General features: G+C 47.2%; 1 protein-coding gene across 1 annotated transcript in view; it reads left to right on the top strand.

Moving 5' to 3' along the window:
- Nucleotides 1-284: 284 nt before the first annotated feature.
- The window catches only part of LOC120946683 (C-type lectin domain family 2 member D-like), a 44,942-nt gene continuing 21,154 nt past the window's right edge, over nt 285-24,072 (top strand). The window contains exons 1-2 of the mRNA XM_040361309.1: nt 285-475; nt 23,202-23,261. Coding sequence (XP_040217243.1) covers nt 424-475; nt 23,202-23,261 — 112 coding nt within the window. The 5' untranslated portion in view covers nt 285-423. The remainder of the gene's footprint in view (nt 476-23,201; nt 23,262-24,072) is intronic.

A 24,072-nucleotide genomic window follows, 5' to 3' on the forward strand; every position in this document is an offset into this window, starting at 1 on the left:
ATTCGTTACGCCGGGGCAAGTAAGCAATTGCGCTGTGTAACTATGGTTACGCAGGCGAAATTGCTCTCTGAATCCGAGCCAATATTTACAAGTTCTGCAAAGCAAATTAAGAGTTTATGCTTTGGCGAAATGTTTCTCACATTTTTCTATTTTAATTCAAGGTGTGAATGTTGGGAGAAAGCTGTGCAAATAAAACATAAAAAAAAGCTCAGATTTCTTTCTTTTTACTTCCCTTTGTAATCACTTTGCTGTGTTTTCAGTATCGTTTCTTCATTTCTACGACTCCTACACAGGGGTGGAGTTTGTTTCACCAACTCCTATTACACAGACAGACTGTGACTCAGAGACCAACTACATTCTGTACTCTGTACATCAGTTCTGTAGCAATCACCAATATTTCAAGGCTTTATACCAACCTTTAAGATGCGAATTGGAGAACGCCAGCCAGAGTCTGATGCCAAGGCAGCAGAGGAGGGTAAGCAATTAAGAGTGACAGTTGTCTCAGCTCCTCTAAGACAAAGTACCAATTCTTATGCCGCGTACAGACGGTCGTTTTTTGTGATGAAAAAAAAACAAAATTTTTTAGCATGAAAAAAAAACGACATTTCTCAAACTTCATTTTAAAAAACGACATTGCCTACACACCATCGTTTTTTCAAAATGCTCTAGCGAAGCGCGGTTACGTTCAGCGCGTACGGCGGCACCCTGTTCCATTCAAGCTCCCGTCATGACTTGCTTCTGAGCATGTGCGCGTTTAAAAACGTTGTTTTAAACGTCGTTTTAGCCTACACACGGTAATTTTTTATGACACAAAAAACGACAGCGCAGTTCGAACTCAGCGCAGGACTCAGAGACAGCGCGGGAGGACACCACCGAGGCCGCAGACGGACGCCGGACCGGACAAGGCCGCCGATGGACGCCGGGCAAGACACCGATGAGGGGCATTCAAACTGTAAGTATTTATTTATTTTTCTGAAATTTCCCTTCTAGGTTGGGGGTGCGCGCTATACGCGGGTGCGCGCAATACCCCGATAAATACGGTAATCAAAAAGAATGTAAATGCAAAGGAAAATAATGCTCACAGTTTAGTTAGCTTAAGTCCCATACACACTATTAGATTTTCTGCTGATTTTTGTCTTGAGATTAAACCTTAAAGCCCTGTACACACGATCGGTTTGTCCGATGAAAACAGACCGATGGACCGTTTTCATCGGACAAACCGATCGTGTGTGGGCCCCATCGGTTTGTTTTCGGTGAAAAAAAGTAGAACATGTTTTAAAATGTTCCTATGGATAAAAAAACGATAGAAAAAAAAACGATCGTCTGTGTGGAAGTCCATCGGTCAAAAATCCACGCATGCGCAGAATCAAGTCGACGCATGCTCGGGAGCATTAAAATTCATTTTTCTCAGCACGTCGTAGTGTTTTACGTCACCGCGTTGGATTTTTGACCGATGGTGTGTAGGCGAGACTGATGAAGGTCAGCTTCATTGGATATCCGACGAAAAAATCCATCGGATCAGATTCCATCAGATATCCGATCGTGTGTACAGGGCTTTAGAAGGGAAATGGAAGGAAAAGGTAAGTGAACCAACAATGCACTAGCTTAAAGGAACCTATTGAGAAAATAAAAAAAAAAACCTTTACAACCCCTTTAACCACTTAAGCCCCGGACGTTTAGGCAGCTAAATGCCCAGGCCAGGTTTTGCGATTCGGCACTGCGTCGATTTAACAGACAATTGCGCGGTCGTGCGACGTGGCTCCCAAACAAAATTGATGTCCTTTTTTTCCCACAAATAGAGCTTTCTTTTGGTGGTATTTGATCACCTCTGCGGTTTTTAGTTTTTGCGCTATAAACAAAAATAGAGCGACAATTTAGAAAAAAATTCAATATTTTTTACTTTTTGCTATAATAAATATCCCCAAAAACATATATCATTTTTTTTCCTCAGTTTAGGCCGATACGTATTCTTCTACATATTTTTGGGGGAAAAAAATCGCAATAAGCGTTTATCGATTGGTTTGCGCAAAATGTATAGCGTTTACAAAATAGGGGATAGTTTTTTTTTTTTTTCTACTACTAATGGCGGCGATCAGCGATTTTTTTCGTGACTGCGACATTATGGCGGACACTTCGGACAATTTTGACACATTTTTGGGACCATTGTCATTTTCACAGCAAAAAATGCATTTAAATTGCATTGTTTATTGTGAAAATGACAGTTGCAGTTTGGGAGTTAAACACAGGGGGCGCTGAAGGAGTTATGTTTCACCTAGTGTGTGTTTACAACTGTAGGGGGGTGTGGCTGTAGGTCTGACGTCATCGATCGAGTCTCCCCTATAAAAGGGATGACACGATCGATGCAGCCGCCACAGTGAAGCACGGGGAAGCCATGTTTACATACGGCTCTCCCCGTTCTTCAGCTCCGGGGAGCGATCGCGAGGGGGCGGCTAGAAACAAATAGTCGCGCCCTCGTCCCGGATCGCTTCCCGCGGGTTACCGACCGCCGCATGTACCGGGGGGGGGTCCCGTTCGGACCCGCGGAAAGGCGGGGACGTACATGTACGCCCATATGCCTGTATGTGCCATTCTGTGGACGTATATGTACATGCGGCGGTCGTTAACCGGTTAATATCTGGTGTAACTAAATGGTTTCCATGGTGTAGTGGTACTTACTCCCCCAAGAGACCCCCAATGGGACCTCTTTTATCTCCACAGATAAAATTCTATTGCGATTCTATACAGAAAGCATCGGCTCTGCTTCCTCTAGCGCCGGCTCCAGTGCTGGACTGCGCCTCTAATTACACTACCGGTCGGACGGAGCAGCCGCCTGAGTTGGTTACATGCTGCAGCCTGCAGAGCATGCAGACACGGAGGGAAACCAGTGGGCCGGGCGCCCCTAGGCAGCAGTGCACCCTAGGCGGCTGCCTAGCTTGCCTAGTGGTAGCACCGACCCTGGTTCCAGGCCAGAAAGGGATTTCAAAAGATCCTCTGTTTTGAAAAGGTTGGGAAAGGCTGGGCTAATGAATACAAAAGTGTATAGGAGTCATCGTAATCAGATCATACTGCCTACAACAGAGAACAAGCTGTTTTGTCTCACGACTTATGATATCAAAAAATGCCTGAAGGGCGTGGTTTCCTGGTACGAAAGAAAAAAAACAAAAAACAGCACGTAGACTTCAATTGCTGCCAAGCTTTTGTTGTCTAGAGCAGGGGTCTCCAAACATTCTAAACAAAGGGCCGATTTATTGTTCTTCAGACTCTTGGAGGGCCGGACTTTGGCCAGCGGGGGGTGGAAATTTTCCTGGCATCAGTGCAACTAAACATATGGTATTAGTGGGAGAAATAATGCCCCATTGTTGGTATCATAGGAAGGAATAGTGCCCCATTAGTGGTGTCAGTGGGAGAAATGGTGCTCCACTGTCGGTGTCAGATGTCAGAATAGTGTCTCGTATCAGTGGGAGGGATACTGTCCCAAGGGCCGGGTAAAGGCAAGCAAAGGGCCGCACCTGGCCCTCGGGCCGCAGTTTGGAGACCCCTGGTCTAGAGCTAAGAAATAAGAGACCATTGATACCATATGGTGTACTATTATTTTTCTAAGAGTAATGTCATAGAAACAAAAAACACTTTGTTTCTTCCTTGCATTGTCTCTTCTACCCAGAGAAAAATGCCAACATGTGTCGTTGCCTACTGACAACGTTTATAGCTGAACCCCCAGCAACAAAGTTTTCCTTTCAGTTGATTTCTTAATAACCAGAAAAGGATATACATCCACTTTGTGTGCATCTAATGTCTTTACACATCCAGATATTACTTTTGTAAAAGTAGCAGTGATATTATTTCTGTGCTGTACATAGAGAGGAGTAGAGAGCAGAACGTTGATGATCTCATTATACTAGTTACAGTGGTAATTATAACCAGAAACCAGAAAGTTATTTTTATTTTGGTCTCCCTTTGTGACTTGTCTTGTGATCTGTGGGGGGAAAAAACAGACATGCTATTCATTACTCACAAAACTTCCCCAGGGCGTGATGGTTGTTTTTCACCATTCAGCCTCTTGGGTGTGCTGTAGAGCTCTATTGAACAACAGTTTCAATGTTTCAGTTCCACTGATACCAATGATGGGACACTATTCCTCCTACTGACACCAATGATGGGACACTATTCCTTTCACTGATACCAATGATGGGACACTATTCCTCCCACTAATACCAATGATGGGACACTATTCCTCCCACTGACACCAGTGATGGGACACTATTCCTCCCACTGACACCAATGATGGGACACTATTCCTCCCACTGACACCAATGATGGGACACTATTCCTTCCTCTGACACCAATGATGGGGCACTATTCCCCCCCAATGACACCAATGATGGGACACTATTCCTTTCACTGACACCAATGATGGGACACTATTCCTTCCACTGATACCAATGATGGGACACTATTCCTCTTACTGAAACCAATGATGGGACACTATTCCTTCCACTGATACCAATGAAGGGACCCTATTCCTTCCACTGATACCAATGATGGGACACTATTCCTCCCACTGAGACCAATGATGGGACACTATTCCTTCCACTGATACCAATGATGAGGCACTATTCCTCCCACTGACACCAATGATGGGACACTATTCCTCCCACTGAGACCAATGATGGGACACTATTCCTCCCACTGACACCAATGATGGGACACTATTCCTCCTACTGACACCAATGATGGGACACTATTCCTCCCACTGACACCAATGATGGGACACTATTCCTCCCACTGACACCAATGATGGGACACTATTCCTCCCACTGACACCAATGATGGGACACTATTCCTCCCACTGACACCAATGATGGGACACTATTCCTCCCACTGACACCAATGATGGGGATCTATTCCTCCAACTGACACCAATGATGGGACACTATTCCTTCCACTGATACCAATGATGGGGCGCTATTCCCCCCACTGAGACCAATGATGGGACACTATTCCTCCCACTGATACCAATGATGGGACACTATTCCTCCAACTGACACCAATGATGGGACACTATTCCTTCCACTGATACCAATGATGGGGCACTATTCCTCCCGCTGAGACCAATGATGGGACACTATTCCTCCCACTGATACCAATGATGGGACACTATTCCTCCCTCTGACACCAATGATGGGACTAAAAAAAGAGAAGATAGAAAACAGGAAGGTAAAAACATTTGTTATTGCAGAAGAAATGTGGTTCTGTAATAACAAATGTCCTGGCTGCAATACAAAAAAAAAAAAAAAAAACACGTTAAGCACTGGGCTACAAAAGAAGGAACTTTGAAATTCTGGGCGCGGTTTTTGTTCCAGTGTATGAAGAAGATCCGGCTTGTCTGGTTTGTAACATGAAATTCAACAGAAAATACCAACGCCTGTTATTAGTAGAAACAGCCGCAGAGTAAGCAGGAAACGGAAGAGCTGCCTTAACCACTTCAGCCCCGGAAGGTTTTTCCCCCTTAATGGACATTTTTTGCTATACAGCACTGCGTCGCTTTAACTCACAATTGCGTGGTAATGTGACGCTGTACCCAAACAAAATGTTACGTCCTTTTTTTCCCCACAAATAGAGCTTTCTTTTGGTGGTATTTGATCACCTCTGCGGTTTCTATTTTTTGCGCTATTACATTTTTTGCTATAATAAATACCCCCCCCCCCCCCCAAAAAAAATGTCTTCCTCAGTTTAGGCCGATACATATTCTTCTACATATTTTTGGTAAAAATAAATCACAATAAGTGTATATTGGTTTGTTTGCGCAAAAGTTATAGGGCCGGATTCAGATACCTAAGCGTATCTGTCCGGCCGGCGTAACGTATCTCCTACGTTACGCCGCTCTAACTTTTGGTGCGAGTTCTTTATTCAGAAAGAACTTGCGCCCTTAGTTATGGCGGCGTAATGTCTGTGTTGCGGCGTAAGGCCGTGTAATTCAAATGGGGATGGAGGGGGCGTGTTTTATTCAAATTTGGGTTGATCCCGCGTATTTGACGTTTTGTTTGAACGGCGCATGCGCCGTCCGTAAAATATCCCAGTGTGCATTGCTCTAAATGACGTCACAAGGACGTCATTGGTTTTGACATGAACGTAAATTACGTCCAGCCGTATTCGCGAACGACTTACGCAAACGACGTAAAAAAAAAAAGTGCCGGGCGGTCGTTCGTTTCTGAATCGGCGTAACTCCTAATTTGCATATTCCTTGCGTAAAACATACGGAAGCGCCACCTAGCAGCCAGCCTGAAATTGCAGCCTAAGATCCGACGGTGTAAGTCACTTACACCTGTCGGATCTTAGGGATATCGACCGAGCGCACTCAGAGATACGACGGTGTATCAGGAGATACGCCGTCGTATCTCTTTCTGAATCTGGCCCAAAGCATCTACAAAATAGGGGATAGTTTTATGGCATTTTTATTACAATTTTTTTTTTTTTACTCGTAATGGCGACGATCTGCAATTTTTATCGAAAATGCAATATTGCGGCGGACACATCGGGCACTTTTGACACTTTTTTGGGACCGTCGACATTTATACAGCGATCAGTGCTATAGATAGCCACTGATTACTGTGTAAATGTGACTGTCAGGGAAGGGGTTCACACTAGGGGGGCGATCAGGGGGTTAAAGTGGATGTAAAGCCACTCTCATCCTTTCTAAACTACTGCCATAGTGCTGATCTATAAGGATATAGATGTCTCCTGCATGTATCCTTACCTGTCAAATGTCTCCCCTCTGTCTCTTATAAGACCTGAACAACTGCAGATTCTGTGGGTGGGTTACTCCCCATTTGATAAATGCAGCTAAAATGCTGATATCTGGATTTTGGAAACCCAAAATCCAGTGTGGGTCTGTTGTCTGGAGCTCGGTGGGTGGAGTTGTGATGTCAGCAGACTCCCCGCCCTCCTCTACACTCCCCTTGTCAACATGCATTTTTTCCTGTGTATTCCTTACACTAAATTCTGCTATGATCCCTAACATCCAGTCAAAATCCAGAAAAGTAACCACATGACTTTAGAAAAGGAGTGGGGGTGGGAATTAGAAAAGTAATGCCTGTCTCCAGGCTAGTGCATGAGATATGTAAATCACCTGTCACTCACAGCAAGGGGGCGGAACGGACCGAGGTTTTTCTCTGTAAGTCCGTTTTATTTCACTGAACAATAAAAGAGGATTGCTCAGAGCTGGATTAACTCTGTGTGGCAAGACTGGGCACAGATGATAGGAAATCTTATACTGTACATTGTGACATAAAAAAAAAAACACTTTGGGGCAGATCCACAAAAGAATTACGCCGGCGTATCTATTGATACGCCGCGTAATTTCAAATTTCCCGCGTCATATCTTTGTTTTGTATCTACAAAACAAGATACGACTGCATCTGGGATCGATCTGACAGGCGTACATCTTAGTACGCCGTCGGATCGTAGGTGCATTTTTCCGCCGGCCACTAGGTGGTGTTTCCGTCGAATTCCGCGTTGAGTATGCAAATTAGCTAGTTACGGCGATCCACGAACGTACGTCCGGCCGGCGCATTTTTTTACGTTGTTTGCGTTCGGCTTTTTCCGGCGTATAGTTACCCCTGCTGTATGAGGCGTACTCAATGTTAAGTATGGCCGTCATTCCCGCGTCGAATTTTGATTTTTTTTATGTCGTTTGCGTAAGGCGTTCGCGAATAGGGATTTGCGTAGAATGACGTCACCGTCGTAAACATTGGCTTTTTTCCCGGTATAATTTAGAGCATGCGCACTGGGATACCCCCACAGACGGCTCATTCGCCGTTCAAAAAAAACGTTGTTTACGTCGGGTCACAACGTTTTTACATAAAACATGCCCCCATCACATCAATTTGAATTGCGTGCCTTTACGCCGCCAAAGATACCCTACGCCGCCGTAACTTACGGCGCACTTTCTTTCTTTGAGGATAAAAAAAAAGTAAGTTACGACGGCGTAGTGTATCTTAGATACGCTACACCCGACGCAAATATGCGCCGATGTACGTGGATCTGCCCCCTTAACTGTGTGTCCTAGGGAGTGATTCTAACTGTGGGGGGAGGGGACTACCTGGGGGAGGAGACCGATCGCCGTTCCTAAGCTGTAGGAACAACTGATCAGTCTCCTCTCCCCTGACAGAACGGAGATCTGTCTGTTTACATTGACAGACCTCCGTTCTGTCTCTCTCAGGAGAATCGTGGGTGCCTGGCTTTTTTTCAGTAAAAACGCTCTCTATAATTTAAAAACGCATTTTTTGTTTTAACAGCTCAACAGCCTCTGCTCCTGGATGCACAGGCTGTAATTTTTTTCTACTGCCCCTAAACGTTTATGCCTCCAAACGCCTCTGAAAGTTTGTGTGTGCATGGATATACAATGGCCCGGATTCACAAAGCACTTGCGCCGACGTATCTCCAGATACGCCGCGTAAGTGCAAATATGCGCCGTCGTACCTGTGCGCCGTGCCCACATACTAAGATACGCCTAAAAACAGGCTTCATCCCACCGACGTAACTTGCCTATGCCGGCGTAGAGTGTGCGCATATTTACGCTGGACGCATGTGGCGCTCCCATTGATTTTCTATTCCAATATGTAAATGAGGGAAATACGGCGATTCACGAACGTACGTCCGCCCGACGCAGTGCGCGTAAAGTCATACGTCCGGCGTAAAGTTATGTCCCATAAAGTAGGTGTAACTCAGCAGCATCCATGCAAAGGGAACACAAGCCGACGTATTTTACGTAGTTTACGTTGGACGTGAATATGACTAGGCGTAGGTTACGTTCACGCCGTAGGCAGTGATCCGACGTATCTTAGGGAGTAGTTCCTACGTGATTCTGAGCATGCGCACTGGGATGTGTCCACGGGACGGCGCATGCACCGTTCGTTACATGTATCTGTCTGGCGCTCGGCCCATCATTTGCATGGGGTCACGCCTCATTTGCATGGCTCATGCCCACTTCCACCTACGCCGGCTTACGCCTAGGAAACCCAGCGCAGTTTTGGGAGCATGTCCTTTGTGAATTTCATACTTGCCTCTCTGCGTCAGCGTAGCGTACAGGAGATACCCTACAGCGGCATAAATGTGTCTGTGAATCCGGGCCATAGTGTTTTTGATGTGTGGGAGGAAAGCGGAGCACCCGGAAGAAACCCCACACAGTCACAGGAAGAACATGCAAACTCCCGGCAGGTAGTGTCGTAGTTGTGATTTGAACCAAAAACCCCAATGCTGCTAGGCGGAAGTGCTAACCACTTGGCCACTTTTCTTATCATTTCACAACAGAACTACTTTAAAATTAATATCTCATGAATACATAACCGGGAATTCTTCTTTAAATATTACTCGGTGACATGACTCTTATTTTAGCATCATGATTACACCTAAGTCTATAATATGCTATTAATAATTATATAGTTAAATTCACTGGCCCTTATTCATAGTACTTAACGTGTATAAGCCGTGACACTTCCAGGCTTCCCTCTAAAGAATGTTATTTTATATCAGTAAATGTGAACCTGTAAAAAAAGAATTCTAATTAACAATTACATAAATAAACCTAAAGTGGATTTCCACCCAAAAGTGGAACTTCCGTTTTAAGCACTCCTCTCCCCTTTACATGCCACATTTGGCATTACAGTTTATTTATTTATTTATTTATTTATTTATTAAAATTCTTAAAAGTACAAAATGGTACAAAACGCAGTCAGTTACCCGTAGGCCTCGATGCGCCGAGAACAACAATACAGCAACAACCAAGTAAAAACACACAGGCATCGAAACAGATCAAAATTTTAAATGGTTAGCAGATCAAAGAACTATAAAAACCTATGTAATTCCATAGGCTTGACTGAAAAGCTCAGTTTTTAGAAGCTTCCTGAACTTAAAAAGATCATTCTCAAGCCTTAATTTTAGAGGCAGGGAGTTCCAAAACTGTGCTCCCTGAACCGCACTCATCCTCCCTCCGCATTTTTTCTTTCGAAATTTAGGGATCACCAAAGTTTCCGAATTAGCCGACCTTAAGGTACGGTTGGGCACATACTTGGTGAATTTTTCCTGTAGGTACACTGGCCCCTTGCCATGGGTAGCCCTGTGCACCATGCAACCAGTCTTAAACTGAACCCGTTCCCTCACGGGTAGCCAATGCAGGGCTCTCAGCGATGGCGTGATGTGGTCACAACGACCAACACCCGTGAGTAGCCTCGCAGCGGCATTCTGAATAAGCTGTAATTTGTGCATGATGTTATTAGGTAAACCCAGGTACAAAGCGTTACAGTAATCTAATCGACTTCCGATAATGGCATTGACCATGGAGATCTTATGCGATTCTTCAATGAAGCGAAAAATCGACCTCAGGAGTTTCAAGTGGAAGTGACAAGAACTCACCACCTGGTTTACCTGTGGTCGTAGCGTTAATCTCTCGTCCAAGATGATACCCAAATCCCTGACCTGGGTGACTGGTGCTGGGACCGATGAAAACGAGTCCGGCCAGGTAGGGAAACCGCCCGACCATGGCTGATTGCATAAAACCATGCACTCAGTTTTGGAGCCATTGAGCATAAGATAATTGGCCCCATCCAGGCTTGAATTTCCTCCAGGCAGGTGGCCAGAGTTATCTGTGCCCCCCCATCCTTGGGCAGAGGAATGTAGAACTGGGTGTCGTCCAGGGGAGGGCTGGCAGGGGGGGCAGGGTGGAAATCTCCCCCCTGGCTGGTGACACTATGCACAGCCACCGGCCGCCACTACCAAATGCTGTTTTTGCAGAGCAGGAATATGCCTGCTGGAGCTCTGTTAACACAGGTCACGGCCGCTGCTCACCTCCCACTGTGCAGCCGTGCCTGTGTCAGCTCTGAGGTAGATGGCTGCAGAGCTGAGCTATGTCTCATCTCACACATAGCTCAGCCTCAGCGCACATCAGCGCTGACATCCCCTTCTCTCTCTGCACAGACATGAGGAGAGAAAGAGCTCATCTGCTCCTCCTCCTTCACTTTTCCGCGCTCTATGGGCCACTTGACTGGACTTTCCCCCCAGGCCTAAGGCTGCCAGCCCTCCCCTGGTGTCGTCAGCATAAACATGACGGAGTGGGTGGGTAGTCTAGGCGACTTCTCCTCTCCACCTAGGCGACTTCTCCTCTCCACCTAGGCGACTCCTCCTCTCCACCTAGGCGACTCCTCCTCTCCACCTAGGTGACTCCTCCTCTCCACCAAGGCAGCCCCCTCCCTCTAGGCGATCTCCTGGGACACGTGACAGGTCCCAGAAGATCGCATGCCCACTCTGAGAGTGCAGCGTGACTGCGTGCCCGGCCTTGAAGCCAAAAACTATCACAGTCAGGTGCCCAGAGTGGCAATTGAGGCGCCAGCGGAGAGGAGGGGGAAGAGGAGCGACGTTCCGGACGGCCGAATCACTGGACCGTGGAACAGGTAAGTGTCTGTTTATTAAAAGTCAGCAGCCTGGGACTCCCCTTTAAAGTGTATGTCCATCCCAAACTTATTTTCCTTAGCTTTGAGTGTGTGTGGGTAGTCTTAGAACAGGGGTAGGCAACCTGAGGTCCTCCAGCTGTTGTGGAACTACATTTCCCATGAGGCATTGCAAGGCTGGCAGTTACAATTACTCCCAGAGGCATGATGGAATTTGTAGTTCTGCAACAGCTGGAGGGCCCCTGGCTACCTACCCCTGTCTTAGAATCTCATTAGATCTTTACTGCTCTTTAGGGCTTTGCTAGACAGGAAAGGGTTTGATTTACTAAAGTCAAATTTATTGTGCTCTGTAACCATAAAAAAAATACCTTATTTACTAAGCTCTGGAGCAGCTGCACTTTCGTTTTCAATCGTTTTTATTCAAGTTTTTACAACACAGAACAAAGACCTTGGCATTGATTTTTAACAGTGCAAAGTTTCCGTAGTCTGATAAGCATACATTATAGGCAAGGACATGCCGCCTCCTACGCAATAGAGGCAAGATATCATAATCTTTAGTAATAACATTTCCTTAACTACAATCTTGATTGTTGATCGGTAAAGCAAGCGATTCATTAGACGATCCGTCTTAAAGGAGTTGTAAAGGAAAATGTTTTTTCACCTTAATGCAATCTATGCATTAAGGTGAAAAAACATCTGATGCTGATGCCCCCCCGAACCCCCGTTATACTTGTAGTCAGAGTCTTCAAGACTTCGAGTAAGGGATGCGGTAACCCTAATAACCAATGGCCTGGATTGTGCCCATTTGGCCCGCCGTAGGTACGCCTGAAAGAGGGCATACCCTGAATAAGAAAAAGTAGAATGAGAATATGAGAAAGCTGAGGGAATGGGTGGGTGGGACCCAGAAATCCACCGCGACCCAGCCCTGACCGGGAGGGAGTCTTAAATAGCCTCAGACTCCTCCCACAAATACAGGCTGGCCTGCGGCCAGCCTTCTTACTTGTAGTCAGAGTCTTCAAGACTTCGAGTAAGGGATGCGGTAACCCTAATAACCAATGGCCTGGATTGTGCCCATTTGGCCCGCCGTAGGTACGCCTGAAAGAGGGCAAAAGACCCATATTTAGGTGGAGAGGGGGTAGATGAGCGACCAAGAAGAAAAGCCGCACGCACCCGGATGGCAACCGTAAGCATACCTGATAAGAAGCCGTTGTGACCGGAGAAGCTACTGACTCATGACCTGTGAAAGAAGGAAGCCCCCGCCGAACGCGTCAAGCAGCCCCTGAACTCGACCAATGCCCTGAGAAAGATTGATTCGAGCCTGCTGCCTGCGATAAGCCAGCCGAAAGCCTGAAGCGTTAATGATACAAGGATACTTGGGGCAACTGAACCAGAACTGGCCCGAGACGCCCCTGCAACCATGCCTAACAATGAATACTACAACCGGCCGCCAGACTTAGCTCCGTGAGGAAACCCCCCCAACCCCTGGCCTATCCATGCTAATATGGAAAGTGACCGGGAGAGTTGCAAAAATTGACAACTGGCAGGAGCCTGAAGTGCTGGATACCTAATGGATAACTTGACGGAGCAGAAGGACGAGGCCCATGCGCTACAGCAGCAACCTGACCTGGAACCATGACAACACACGAACCCGTTCCTACCTGATAGCCTTGGCTGAAAGTACCCAGAGAAGGGACGTCAGAGAATCAGGGATGGGAGATTCCACCACCACCTCCGACAAGGAACACCCATGACACAGACATAAACCAGAAGGTCTGCTAGACCGGACCCAAGGGGATGATGAAATGACCGGCAGAAATGGAAGAGCAGGAGCTGGGGATGCGCAGACACAACCTAGACAATACAGAAAACAGACATGCAACAACAACACCCTATGAGCCTACCTACGTATGAGCAGAACATCAAGACCGCTGCGCATGAAAGACCCCGATGACACCCCCACCCAGTGTGACTGGCATGTGAGCCTGAGTAACCTGCCGCGCAGAGACAGGCAATTTAACTGAACACTCAAGGCTAGTGTACCCACGGACGGTGGTGGGTAATCGTATAGGTGTAAGAATGAACGTGCACGTATGACGTATGTAAACAGGCGAGAAGATTGTGGTCAACAATCAATTAAAAACGAAAACCTCAGCCTGTAAGAATCTGAAGACGTGACAGATCCTGAGATGTGAGCACTAGCTAAACAACCCAGATGCAACGTGGACAACGTACAATGAGACATAGTCACCACGGAGATGACAACACCAAGACAAACAAACACAGACAGGAATCGTGGGGCAGCCACACTAAAACAGAAATCGTGGGGGCAGAAATGCTATGACAGAAATTGAGGGGGACAGAAATCGTGGGGGCAACGGTAATGCTGAGACTGAAACTTATGGCAAACCTGGGGCAGAAATGGTATGGGAGACCCGCTGAACCTGAATGCTGTGGCAAAATAAATGGACAAAGACAAACCTGGGGCATGAATGTATGAGAGCGACACTGAGCCTGAAATGCTGAGACAGAAACGCAATGACAGACAGAAATAAGACAAAACGTGGGGGCCGTAGTGCCCAGACAGAAAACGTGGGGGCCGCCGTGCCCAGACAGAAAGCGCAGGTGGCCGTAGTGCCAAGACAGAAAGCGTGGGGGCCGTAGTGCCAAGACAGAAAGCGTGGGGGCCGCAGTGCCAAGACAGAAAGCGTGGGCAGAAAAGCTATGGCAGAAACGCTAGACAGTAACCCTGGGGCAGAAACCCCTGTGACCGAAACCCTGGGGCAGAAAACCCTGTGACCGAACCCTGGGGCAGAAAACCCTATGACCGAAACATGAGGCAGAAAACCCTATGACCGCAACCCTGGGGCAGAAACCCTATGACCGCAACCCTGGGGCAGAAACCCTATGACCGCAACCCTGGGGCAGAAACCCCAAGACCGAAACCTGGGGCAGAAACCCTAAGACCGAAAACCTGGGGCAGAAACCCTAAGACCGAAAACCTGGGGCAGAAACCCTAAGACCGAAAACCTGGGGCAGAAACCCTAAGACCGAAGACCTGGGGCAGAAACCCTATGACCGAAAACCTGGGGCAGAAACCCTAAGACTGAAGACCTGGGGCAGAAACCCTATGACCGAAAACCTGGGGCAGAAACGCTATGACAACAAAACCCTGGGGCAGACACGCTATGACAGCAAAAACCTGGGGCAAACGTAATGACAGAAACCTGAGGCAGAATGGTATGATAGAAACCCCAGCCTGGAACGCTGAGGCAAAATCTGGCAGAAACCTGGGCATGAATGGTATGAGAGAAAGCTGCGCCTGCAACACTGAGGCAGATATGTAATGACAAATGTTGAAACAGAAATTGTGCGGCCCGAACACTATGACAGCAAACCTGGGGGCAGAAACGCATGATACTAGCAATGTAATTGCATGTGCGACTACCATGAGAACGCATGAGCACCTACCATGAGAGACGTCACCAAATGACCGACTACCATGCGAACCGCAACGTATACGAAAATGCCATGAGCCACGTGAATGCATGAGAACGTCATCGCATGAGCAACCACCATGAGAAACGTCATCGTATGTGAAACGTAATCGCATGAAAAACGTCCTCGTATGTGAAACGTAATTGCATGAGAACCGTCATGAAAAACGTCATCGCATGAGAAACGCCATGAACCAGGGACAGAAACGTAATGACAAAACAAACCAGGGACAGCAACGCAAAAACCGAAACCAGGGACAGAAAACGTAATGGCAGACATGAATGTAAACCCCCCCCCCCCCTGTGAGAACCGTGATCGCATGGGAACCGTCACACCTGAGAACCGTGATCGCATGAGAAACTACCATGTGAAATGTGATGGCATGACCAATTGCATGAGACACAAAATCGCATGAGAAATACCATGTGAAACGTGACGCATGAGAACCGTAACCGCATGACAATCGCATGAGACACTGAATCATATGAGACAACATCGCATGAGACAATACCACGTGAAACGTGATCGCCTGAGAAACGTAATTGCATGAGAATACCATGTGAAACGTGATCGCATGAGAACCGTAACCGCATAACAAAATCGCATGAGACACTGAATCAATTGAGACAACATCGCATGAGACACAAAATCGCATGAGAATACCATGTGAAACGTGATCGCATGAGAAACGTAATCGCATGAGAATACCATGTGAAACGTGATCGCATGAGAACCGTAACCGCATGACAAAATCTCATGAGACGCAAATCGCATGAGACACGAAATCGCATGGGACACGAAATCGCATGAGACAATACCATGTGAAACGTAATCGCATGAGAAACGTAACCGCATGAGAAAATACCATGACACAAAATCGCATGAGAAACATAATTGCATGAGAAACGTAGTCGCATGAGAAAAAACCATGAGACACAGAATCGCATGAGACACAAAATCGCATGAGAAACGTAGCCGCATGAGAAATACCATGAGACACAAAACGCATGAGACACAAAACCGCATGAGAAAATACCATGAGACACAAAATCGCATGAGACACAAAATCGCATGAGACAATACCATGTGAAACGTAATCGCATGAGAAACGTCACCGCATGAGAAACTACCATGACACAAAATCGCATGAGAAACGTAGTCGCATGAGAAACATAGTCGCATGAAATACCATAAGACACAAAATCGCATGAGAAACGTAGTCGCATGAGAAAAAATACCATGAGACACAGAATCGCATGAGACACAAAATCGCATGAGACAAATCGCATGAGACACAAAATCGCATGAGACACAAAATCGCATGAGAAACGTAGCCGCATGAGAAATACCATGAGACACCAAATCGCATGAGAAACGTAGCCGCATGAAAAAAATACCATGAGACACCTCGCATGAGACACGAAATCGCATGAGAAACGTAGTCGCATGAGAAAATACCATGAGACACAGAATCGCATGAGACACAAAATCGCATGAGACACAAAATCGCATGAGAAACGTAGCCGCATGAGAAAATACCATGAGACACAACTCGCATGAGAGACAAAATCGCATGAGAAACGTAGCCGCATGAGAAAATACCATGAGACACGTGGTCGCATGAGAAAATACCATGAGACACGTGGTCGCATGAGAAACAATGTCACATGAGAACAATGTCGCATGAGAAACAATGTCGCATGAGAACAATGTCGCATGAGAAACAATGTCGCATGAGAACAATGTCGCATGAGAAACAATGTCGCATGAGAAACAATGTCGCATGAGAAACATGAAGGCATGAAAACATAAGCAACCAGAAACCTGAGACAGGGGGAGAAGCATGACACATTGACAGTAGTGAATACAAAGCTGGATGTGAAGTGCATGGGTGACTACCATGTTCCCTGTGTGTTACTATTACAGGTTTCATACTGCATGCGATATAACAGTTGTAGCTAACCCTATGCTACTCAGTGAGCACGTGGACAAACCAGCGGGCGGGCGGTGCGAGAGGACCCGGACTAGCACCGGAGAAACCACGTGACCGCCGGCGGCGGAAGAAGGGTGTCTGACCGGCTGGAGATACAGGCAGGCAGATAGGTGGAAAGATCTGGACCCCGGGGGAAGGAAACAATCCCCTAACAGACCTGCGGCGCATGGATGGCTTGCCGGCCGCCGCCGCCCCCCCCCCCTCCTCCCTCGCTCAGCGTGAGTTGAGAACTGACAGAGAGGAGGAGCGGACGGCCCCCGCAACACGCCGGTGAGTGCTCGGAGGAGTGGGAGGGAGGTTGGATGGCCCCCCTCGTGTACCCGGAGAATTGCAGCCGATAGCCCAGGGTGGAAGGCGGCTCCCGCTCCCCCCATACCGCCAGGTACTGGCCCAGAGAGACGCTGGTGGGTCAGATCCACATGTGGAGCAGCCATGAGCGAGCGGGCGGGCGCTCGGACTACCCCTCCCTCCTCCAAATCCGACGGCTGAATGGCGTCTGCTGACGCTGATATGACACGCCCCCCTCCTACCCAGAAATCCACCGCGACCCAGCCCTGACCGGGAGGGAGTCTTAAATAGCCTCAGACTCCTCCCACAAATACAGGCTGGCCTGCGGCCAGCCTTCTTACTTACCTGACCGCCCGAGCCTCCAAAGTCCCGCACGGTCCCGATATCCTCTTCGCCGCTCAGCCTGGCCACTGATTGGCTAAAGCGGATGGATTGAGAGCAGCGCATCCATTGGCTGGCGCTGCTATCAATCACATCCAGTGGCGCTGGGCGCCGAGGGGCGGGGCCGAGTGATACAGCGATCGGCTATGGCGCTCACTGTATCACGGGATCGCGCCCACAATTACTCACCACCATGAGAGCTCTCGCATGACTGTGGTCAGGACCAAGACAGCCGCCGAGGGACCCCAGAAGACCGGGTTAGGGGACACTCTGTGCAAAACGAACTGCACAGTGGAGGTAAGTATAACATGTTTGTTATTTAAACTGAAACATTTTTTTTCCTTTACTAACCCTTTAAGTTTCTCACTATACCCTGTATCATTATGTCAACTCTATTGTATGGGCTCCAGAGTATGCCATCCATGCAGGGGCGGATCCAGAGTCTTGTATCGGGAGGGGCACTGCCAGAAAATACGATTTTTTGTGGGCAATTTATCTGGGAAATGGCTGGTGTTGGCGCTTCAATCATCCCCGTACTATGGTTGTTATGGTGTCAGGATGATTGAAGTGCATTATTTCTATTATTACATTGTTATAGAAAATGAAATAGTTCAACTCACCATAATGCAGAATCAATGGGAGCCCTGAGTGTGTCACTTGCCACGTCGCATGCCACAAGTTGCGGATTGTCACTTGCCACACGTTGCGGATTGTCATTTGCCACATCACCTGCCACATGTTGCGGATTGTCATTTGCCACGTCGCCTGCCACACAATGCGGATTGTCACCTGCCACACGTTGCGGATTATCACTTTCCTGCTAACATGGGGATTGTCACTTCCTGTGTCCCAGAGTCAGGCAGCAGAGAGATGATGCAAGCTCTCTGCTTCCCACGGCTGCCTGCACAGTGAGTGAGGGCGGAACTGCAGGGATGCAGGGTGGGCCCCGGGTGGTGAGAGATGATGTCATGATCAGATTGGCCACCTCACCCACCGAACCTCCCAGCTGCCCGTCTGCTCTCTCACCTGCCTGCCCAGCTGCGTCCGCTCTCTCACTCACCCGTCAAGCCGCCCAGCTGCCCGTCCGCTCGCAAGTCACATCAACTGTGCGAGCGGACGGTAGGGTGACCACGTGTCCTGGATTGCCCGGGACAGTCCCGCATTTTGCAGGTCTGTCTCGGGCACTTTCATTTCAGGACAATACAGTGTCCCGGAATGAAACCGACACAGCCACCCCCCGGGCCAATCTGATGCCCCCAAAAAAGGTCGGGAATGCCGGGAATGCCTGGAAGAGCACAATCCCGCCCCCTGTTTGTGATTGGAGAAATCATAAATCCAGCCTCGTGTGTCCAATCACTGTGCTGTGATTCGTTACACCACAAGCTGAATTTTGGGAAGGGGGGGGTGTCCCTGAATTGTAGTTTGGAAATGTGGTCACCCTAGTGGACGGGCAGCTGGGTGGCTCGGCGGCTCACCCACCGCACACTCACTTGCCCACTGAGCCACCTGCCGGCTCACCCACCATGCCGCCCGCACACTTATTCGCTGACTCACCTGGCCACAACTAGCTTCTCAGGGTGGGCAATAGCCCCGTTGCCCCCCCTGGATCTGCCCCTGCCTCCACACCGAGAGGCGTGTCTCCACAACAGGTAGTCGGGGATACGCCACCTTCCAAAACATGGAGGGACCCAATCCAGGTTCCACAATACCCGGGTCCCAGAGGAAAAGAAAAGGATATGAAAAATGAGTAAGGGAAAAGGAAATCAAAGCGTAAGAGAGGCGGGAAGAGCAACTGCACTTTCAAAATTGCACCGTCTATTTGTCTTTAGTAAATCCACCCCTGAAATGAAAGGAACTCTCCAACATCCCCAGAAACCACTAAAAACCTAACAAGAGTTTTTATACTTCCCCGCTCTACTTCAAACTAGGAAAAAAAATATTTGTCAGGATTTATTTTTTAGCATTTTTCACATATTATTGAGAGTATTTACACCGATTATTAGCTTGACCATTTAGAAAAGACCGTCTACTTTAAACTTCATGGAAACAAAGGATATATAGAATACAAATATGGCAGCTGAACCTTTGTATGTCATATGATATTTGTGGAAAACATTATGACATTGGATCCGTGCTTGTGTAAATATATTCAGTACTGTATGTGCGTTTGGAGATCAGGTACGCTCCGGTTACCTTTGTTTGTAGAGGTTGGGAGCAGATGGCGTCTGAATAATGAACACATAACAAGACAAGTTAGAACCTGAGGGAGTGCAATGCGCTGCCCTTTATAAGAAGCCTTGCCTCAGTAGCAGAATTATAATAATTATCCATGGAAAAAATAAAAGAAGACTTATTAGAGAAAAAAAAAAACTGCCAATCTTCAATAGGTTCTTCAATAGGCACTATACTCCATGAATTAGTTGTCCTTTGTTTCTCCTCCTCTCTTTCTGTACATTGATGCACTTCTTTTGGTTTCTTCTTTGATTCTGTTGTCTATATATTATGGGCTAGATTCACAAAGAGTTACGCCGGCGTATCAGTAGATACGCCAACGTAACTCCGAATCTAAGCCCCTCGTAAGTTTAAGTGTATGCTCAAACTGAGATACACTTAAACCTACCTAAGATTCGAAGGCCAGCGCCGTCGTATCTTAGGGTGCAATTTTTCCGCTGGCCACTAGGTGGCGCTTCCGTTGATTTCGGCGTAGAATATGTAAATGACTAGATACGCCGATTCACAAACGTACGCTTGCCCGTCGCAGTAAAGATTCGCCGTTTCCATAAGAGATACGCTGCGTAAAGATAAAGCTGCCCCCTAGGTGGCGTAGCCAATGTTAAGTATGGCCGTCGTTCCCGCATCGAAATTTGAAATTTTTACGTCGTTTGCGTAAGTCGTCCGTGAATGGGGCTGGATGTAATTTACGTTCACGTCAAAACCAATACGTCCTTGTGGCGTACTTTGGAGCAATGCACACTGGGATATGTACATGGACGGCGCATGCGCCGTTCGTAAAAAATGTCAATCACATCGGGTCACCAACCATTTACATAAAACACGCCCCCTCATCCTCATTTGAATTAGGCGCGCTTACGCCGGCCCCATTTACGCTACGTCGCCGTAACTTAGGAGGCAAGTGCTTTGTGAATACAGCACTTGCCTCTCTGATTTACGGCGGCGTAGCATAAATTCGATACGCTACGCCGCCGTAACAATGCGCGTACCTGAATCTAGCCCTATATCTCTCTGCACTGCTAGTCTATAGACGTCCACCTGCTTAGCTGAGAATCTGTCTGATCCCCGCTGAGCAGGTAGGTGGCTGGTCTGTGTCCCCTCCGCTTATGCAGAGAGAGAGTCCACTCTCTTCTCCAGGCGGCCGGATGGAAATGGACTGCCTGTCCGTTTACACCCAACTACAATCTGATCTTCTACACAGGGTACAGATCCCCCATCCAGGTACAGGATCAGATCGGATGTCAGCGGACACATGTCTGCCGCTCCATAGAGGAGTCTGGAGGGTCCGATCGGTCCGCCTGAAAAACTGACAGGCGGGCCCTATAGGTCTGCCCATGTGAATGGACACCTATTCTCAACCATGAAACCCTAAGGTTCCTCTTGAGATTGATAGGGGTAACTTGAGCAATGAGCAATTTCTGTTCTCAAATATGTAGGCAAAAGAAAGAGGACCCTCACCTTGCCAACATCCAAATTTAGTAAAATACGTAGCCACTGACATCAATAATCATATTAGCAATCTGTAAGGAGAGATGTTAGTTACGGACCACAAATGTAAAGCCGCGTACACACGATCAGTCCATCCGATGAGAATGGTCTGAAGTACCGTTGTCATCGGTTAAATAACCGATCGTGCCAGAACGTGGTGATGTAAAACACAACGACGTGCTGAAAAAAACAAAGTTCAATGCTTCCAAGCATGCGTCGACTTGATTCTGAGCATGCGCGGGTTTTTTAACCGATGGTTGTGCCTACTAACGATCGGTTTTGACCTATCAGTTAGGAATCCATAGGTTAATTTTAAAGCAAGTTGGCTTTTTTTAACCGATGGTTAAAGAACCTATGGGTCCCACACACGATCGGTTTAGACCGATTAAAACGGTCCATCAGACCGTTGTCCTCTGTTTAACCTATCATGTGTATGAGGCCTCAGGGGGATTTATCCTACTGATCATAATACTTTTTCTACCATGAGCTGTAGATAAAGTAGTTATTATCAGGGGTTACCAGAGACCAAAAGGTTATTTCAAGGGTTCCCCTGTGTTAAAGGGGTTGATAAAGGCTCCTCTAGATAAACTAAATGACCAGATGACTGTGGACACCTGACCATCACACCTGTATGAGCTTGTTGGAAATCCCATTCCAAAGCCATGGCCATTAATTTGGAGTTGGACTTGCTCTCTGTGGCTATAACAGCCTCCACTCCTCTGGTAAGACGTTCAATAAAATTTTGGGGTCCACCTTTGGGAACTTGCACTCATTTCAATTCATCCCAAAGGGGTTCAGTAGGGTTGAGGTCAGGGCTCTGTGCAGAATACTTGAGTTCCTCCAAACCAAACTATTCGCACCATGGGCCGGATTCAGGTAGGTTAGCGGATCTTTAGATCCGCGTAACCTATCTGATTTACAATCCGCCGCCGCAAGTTTTTGGGGCGAGTGCTTAATTCAGAAAGCACTTACCTAAAAACTTGCGGCGGCGTATCGTAACTCCCCCGGCGGAATTTAAATTCTGCGGCTAGGGGGAGTGTACTATTTAAATCAGGCGCGTCTCCGTGCCGATCCAACAGCGCATGCGCCATCCGCAAATTTTCCCAGCGTGCATTGCTCCAAATGACGTCGCTAGGACGTCATTGGTTTTCGGCGTGAGCGTAACTTGCATCCAGCTCTTTTCTGAATCGACTTACGCAAACGACGTAAAAATTCAAAACTCGTGCGGGAACGACGGCCATACTTAACATAGGATACCCCTCACATACCAGGGGTAACTATACGCCCCGGAAAAAGCCGAACGCAAGCGACGTAAAAAAAAAGCGACGGGCGGGCGTTCGTTTCTGAATCGGCGGAAATGCTCATTTGCATATTCGACGCGTAAAAGACACGGAAGCGCCACCTAGCGGCCGGCCTGGAATTGCAGCCTAAGATCCGACGGTGTAAGTCACTTACACCTGTCGGATCTTAGGGATATCTATGCGGAACCTGATTCTATGAATCAGCCGCATAGATCCGACCGTCGGAACTCAGAGATACAACGGCGTATCAGGAGATATGCCGTCGTATCTCTATCTGAATCTGGCCCCTTGTCTTTATGGAGCTGACCTTGTACACAGGGCCACATTGGTATTGGAATGGAAAAGAACTTTCCCCACAGTGTAAGCACAATATTGGAAGAGCACAATTGTCTACAATGTTTTTGTATGTGTCAGCATTAACCACTTCACTAAAAGGACCAGAACGCAATTATTTGGAGGGGTGTCCACAAACATTTGACCATATTGTGTAGCTGTACACTTTATTTGCTGCTCCTATACTGTACATTGATATATTGGTGTCCTAAGAATAGATGTATAAAAATGTTTTTTCTCTCTGTACAGGATGTTTAGCACCCCTCACAAACAAGGACTCTGAAAAGTCTGCAGATAATCCTAAAGAAGGTATGAAAAAACATACAGATGTACGACTGTGTACTGTACTGAGCTGTATTGCTGTTCCTTTATTGGATGTTTTATAGCTTGAGTTGGTGTTTGAACTCACCCATGACTTTGCATTGACAACTTGTAATTTAGCATTCAAATTGTACCTGTATAAACCCGTCCAAGAGACATGTAAAGCAATATATTGTGTGATCACATCTCTCTCTGTGATAATGAAAAAAAGCAAATTGTCAATTTGCATTTTAAGTTATGGCTCATCACATCACTTTGCACTGCAAATTTCTGCCTGGTCATAGAAGATTTCTGTACAACAGCTCAGCCTGTCGTTCAAAAAGTGAAGTGAGTATCAGCAGGTTGGAATGGAGGGCTTGTATGTGGAATAATTCAGCTATGGGGTCTGATGCACTATTGCACAGTAGACTACTCATGGTAATTAATTAGCTTGTGTAAATTAGGTCAGGTCCCGGAGTCAGTGTGTCTGCTAAGAGATGTCTTGAGGATGATGTGTATTGGGGGGCTCGTTAGGTAACCATTGTGTGATGTTGTGGGTGGAGTTGGGCCATTGTTCATTTGGGTACTGCTGTATTCCTTTGGTGTATATAAGAGCCTGCTTTCTCAATAAAGACTGTCAGACCTGCTTGAACCTCATACAGAGCTGTGTCTCGTATCTGGGGAAGAATTATTCTTATGGGTCTCGTTCGCCTGACTGTGGAGTGTCGGTAGCTGCCTTGTGTTCGGAAAGGGAATATCCTAAACGGCTTTAACTCCTTTCGCATTTGGGGTGCCGTTACAATCAGGACAACCAGCACCA

Source organism: Rana temporaria, chromosome 8 (genome assembly GCF_905171775.1).
Source record: "Rana temporaria chromosome 8, aRanTem1.1, whole genome shotgun sequence".
In the NCBI taxonomy this organism is placed as follows: Eukaryota; Metazoa; Chordata; class Amphibia; order Anura; family Ranidae; genus Rana; species Rana temporaria.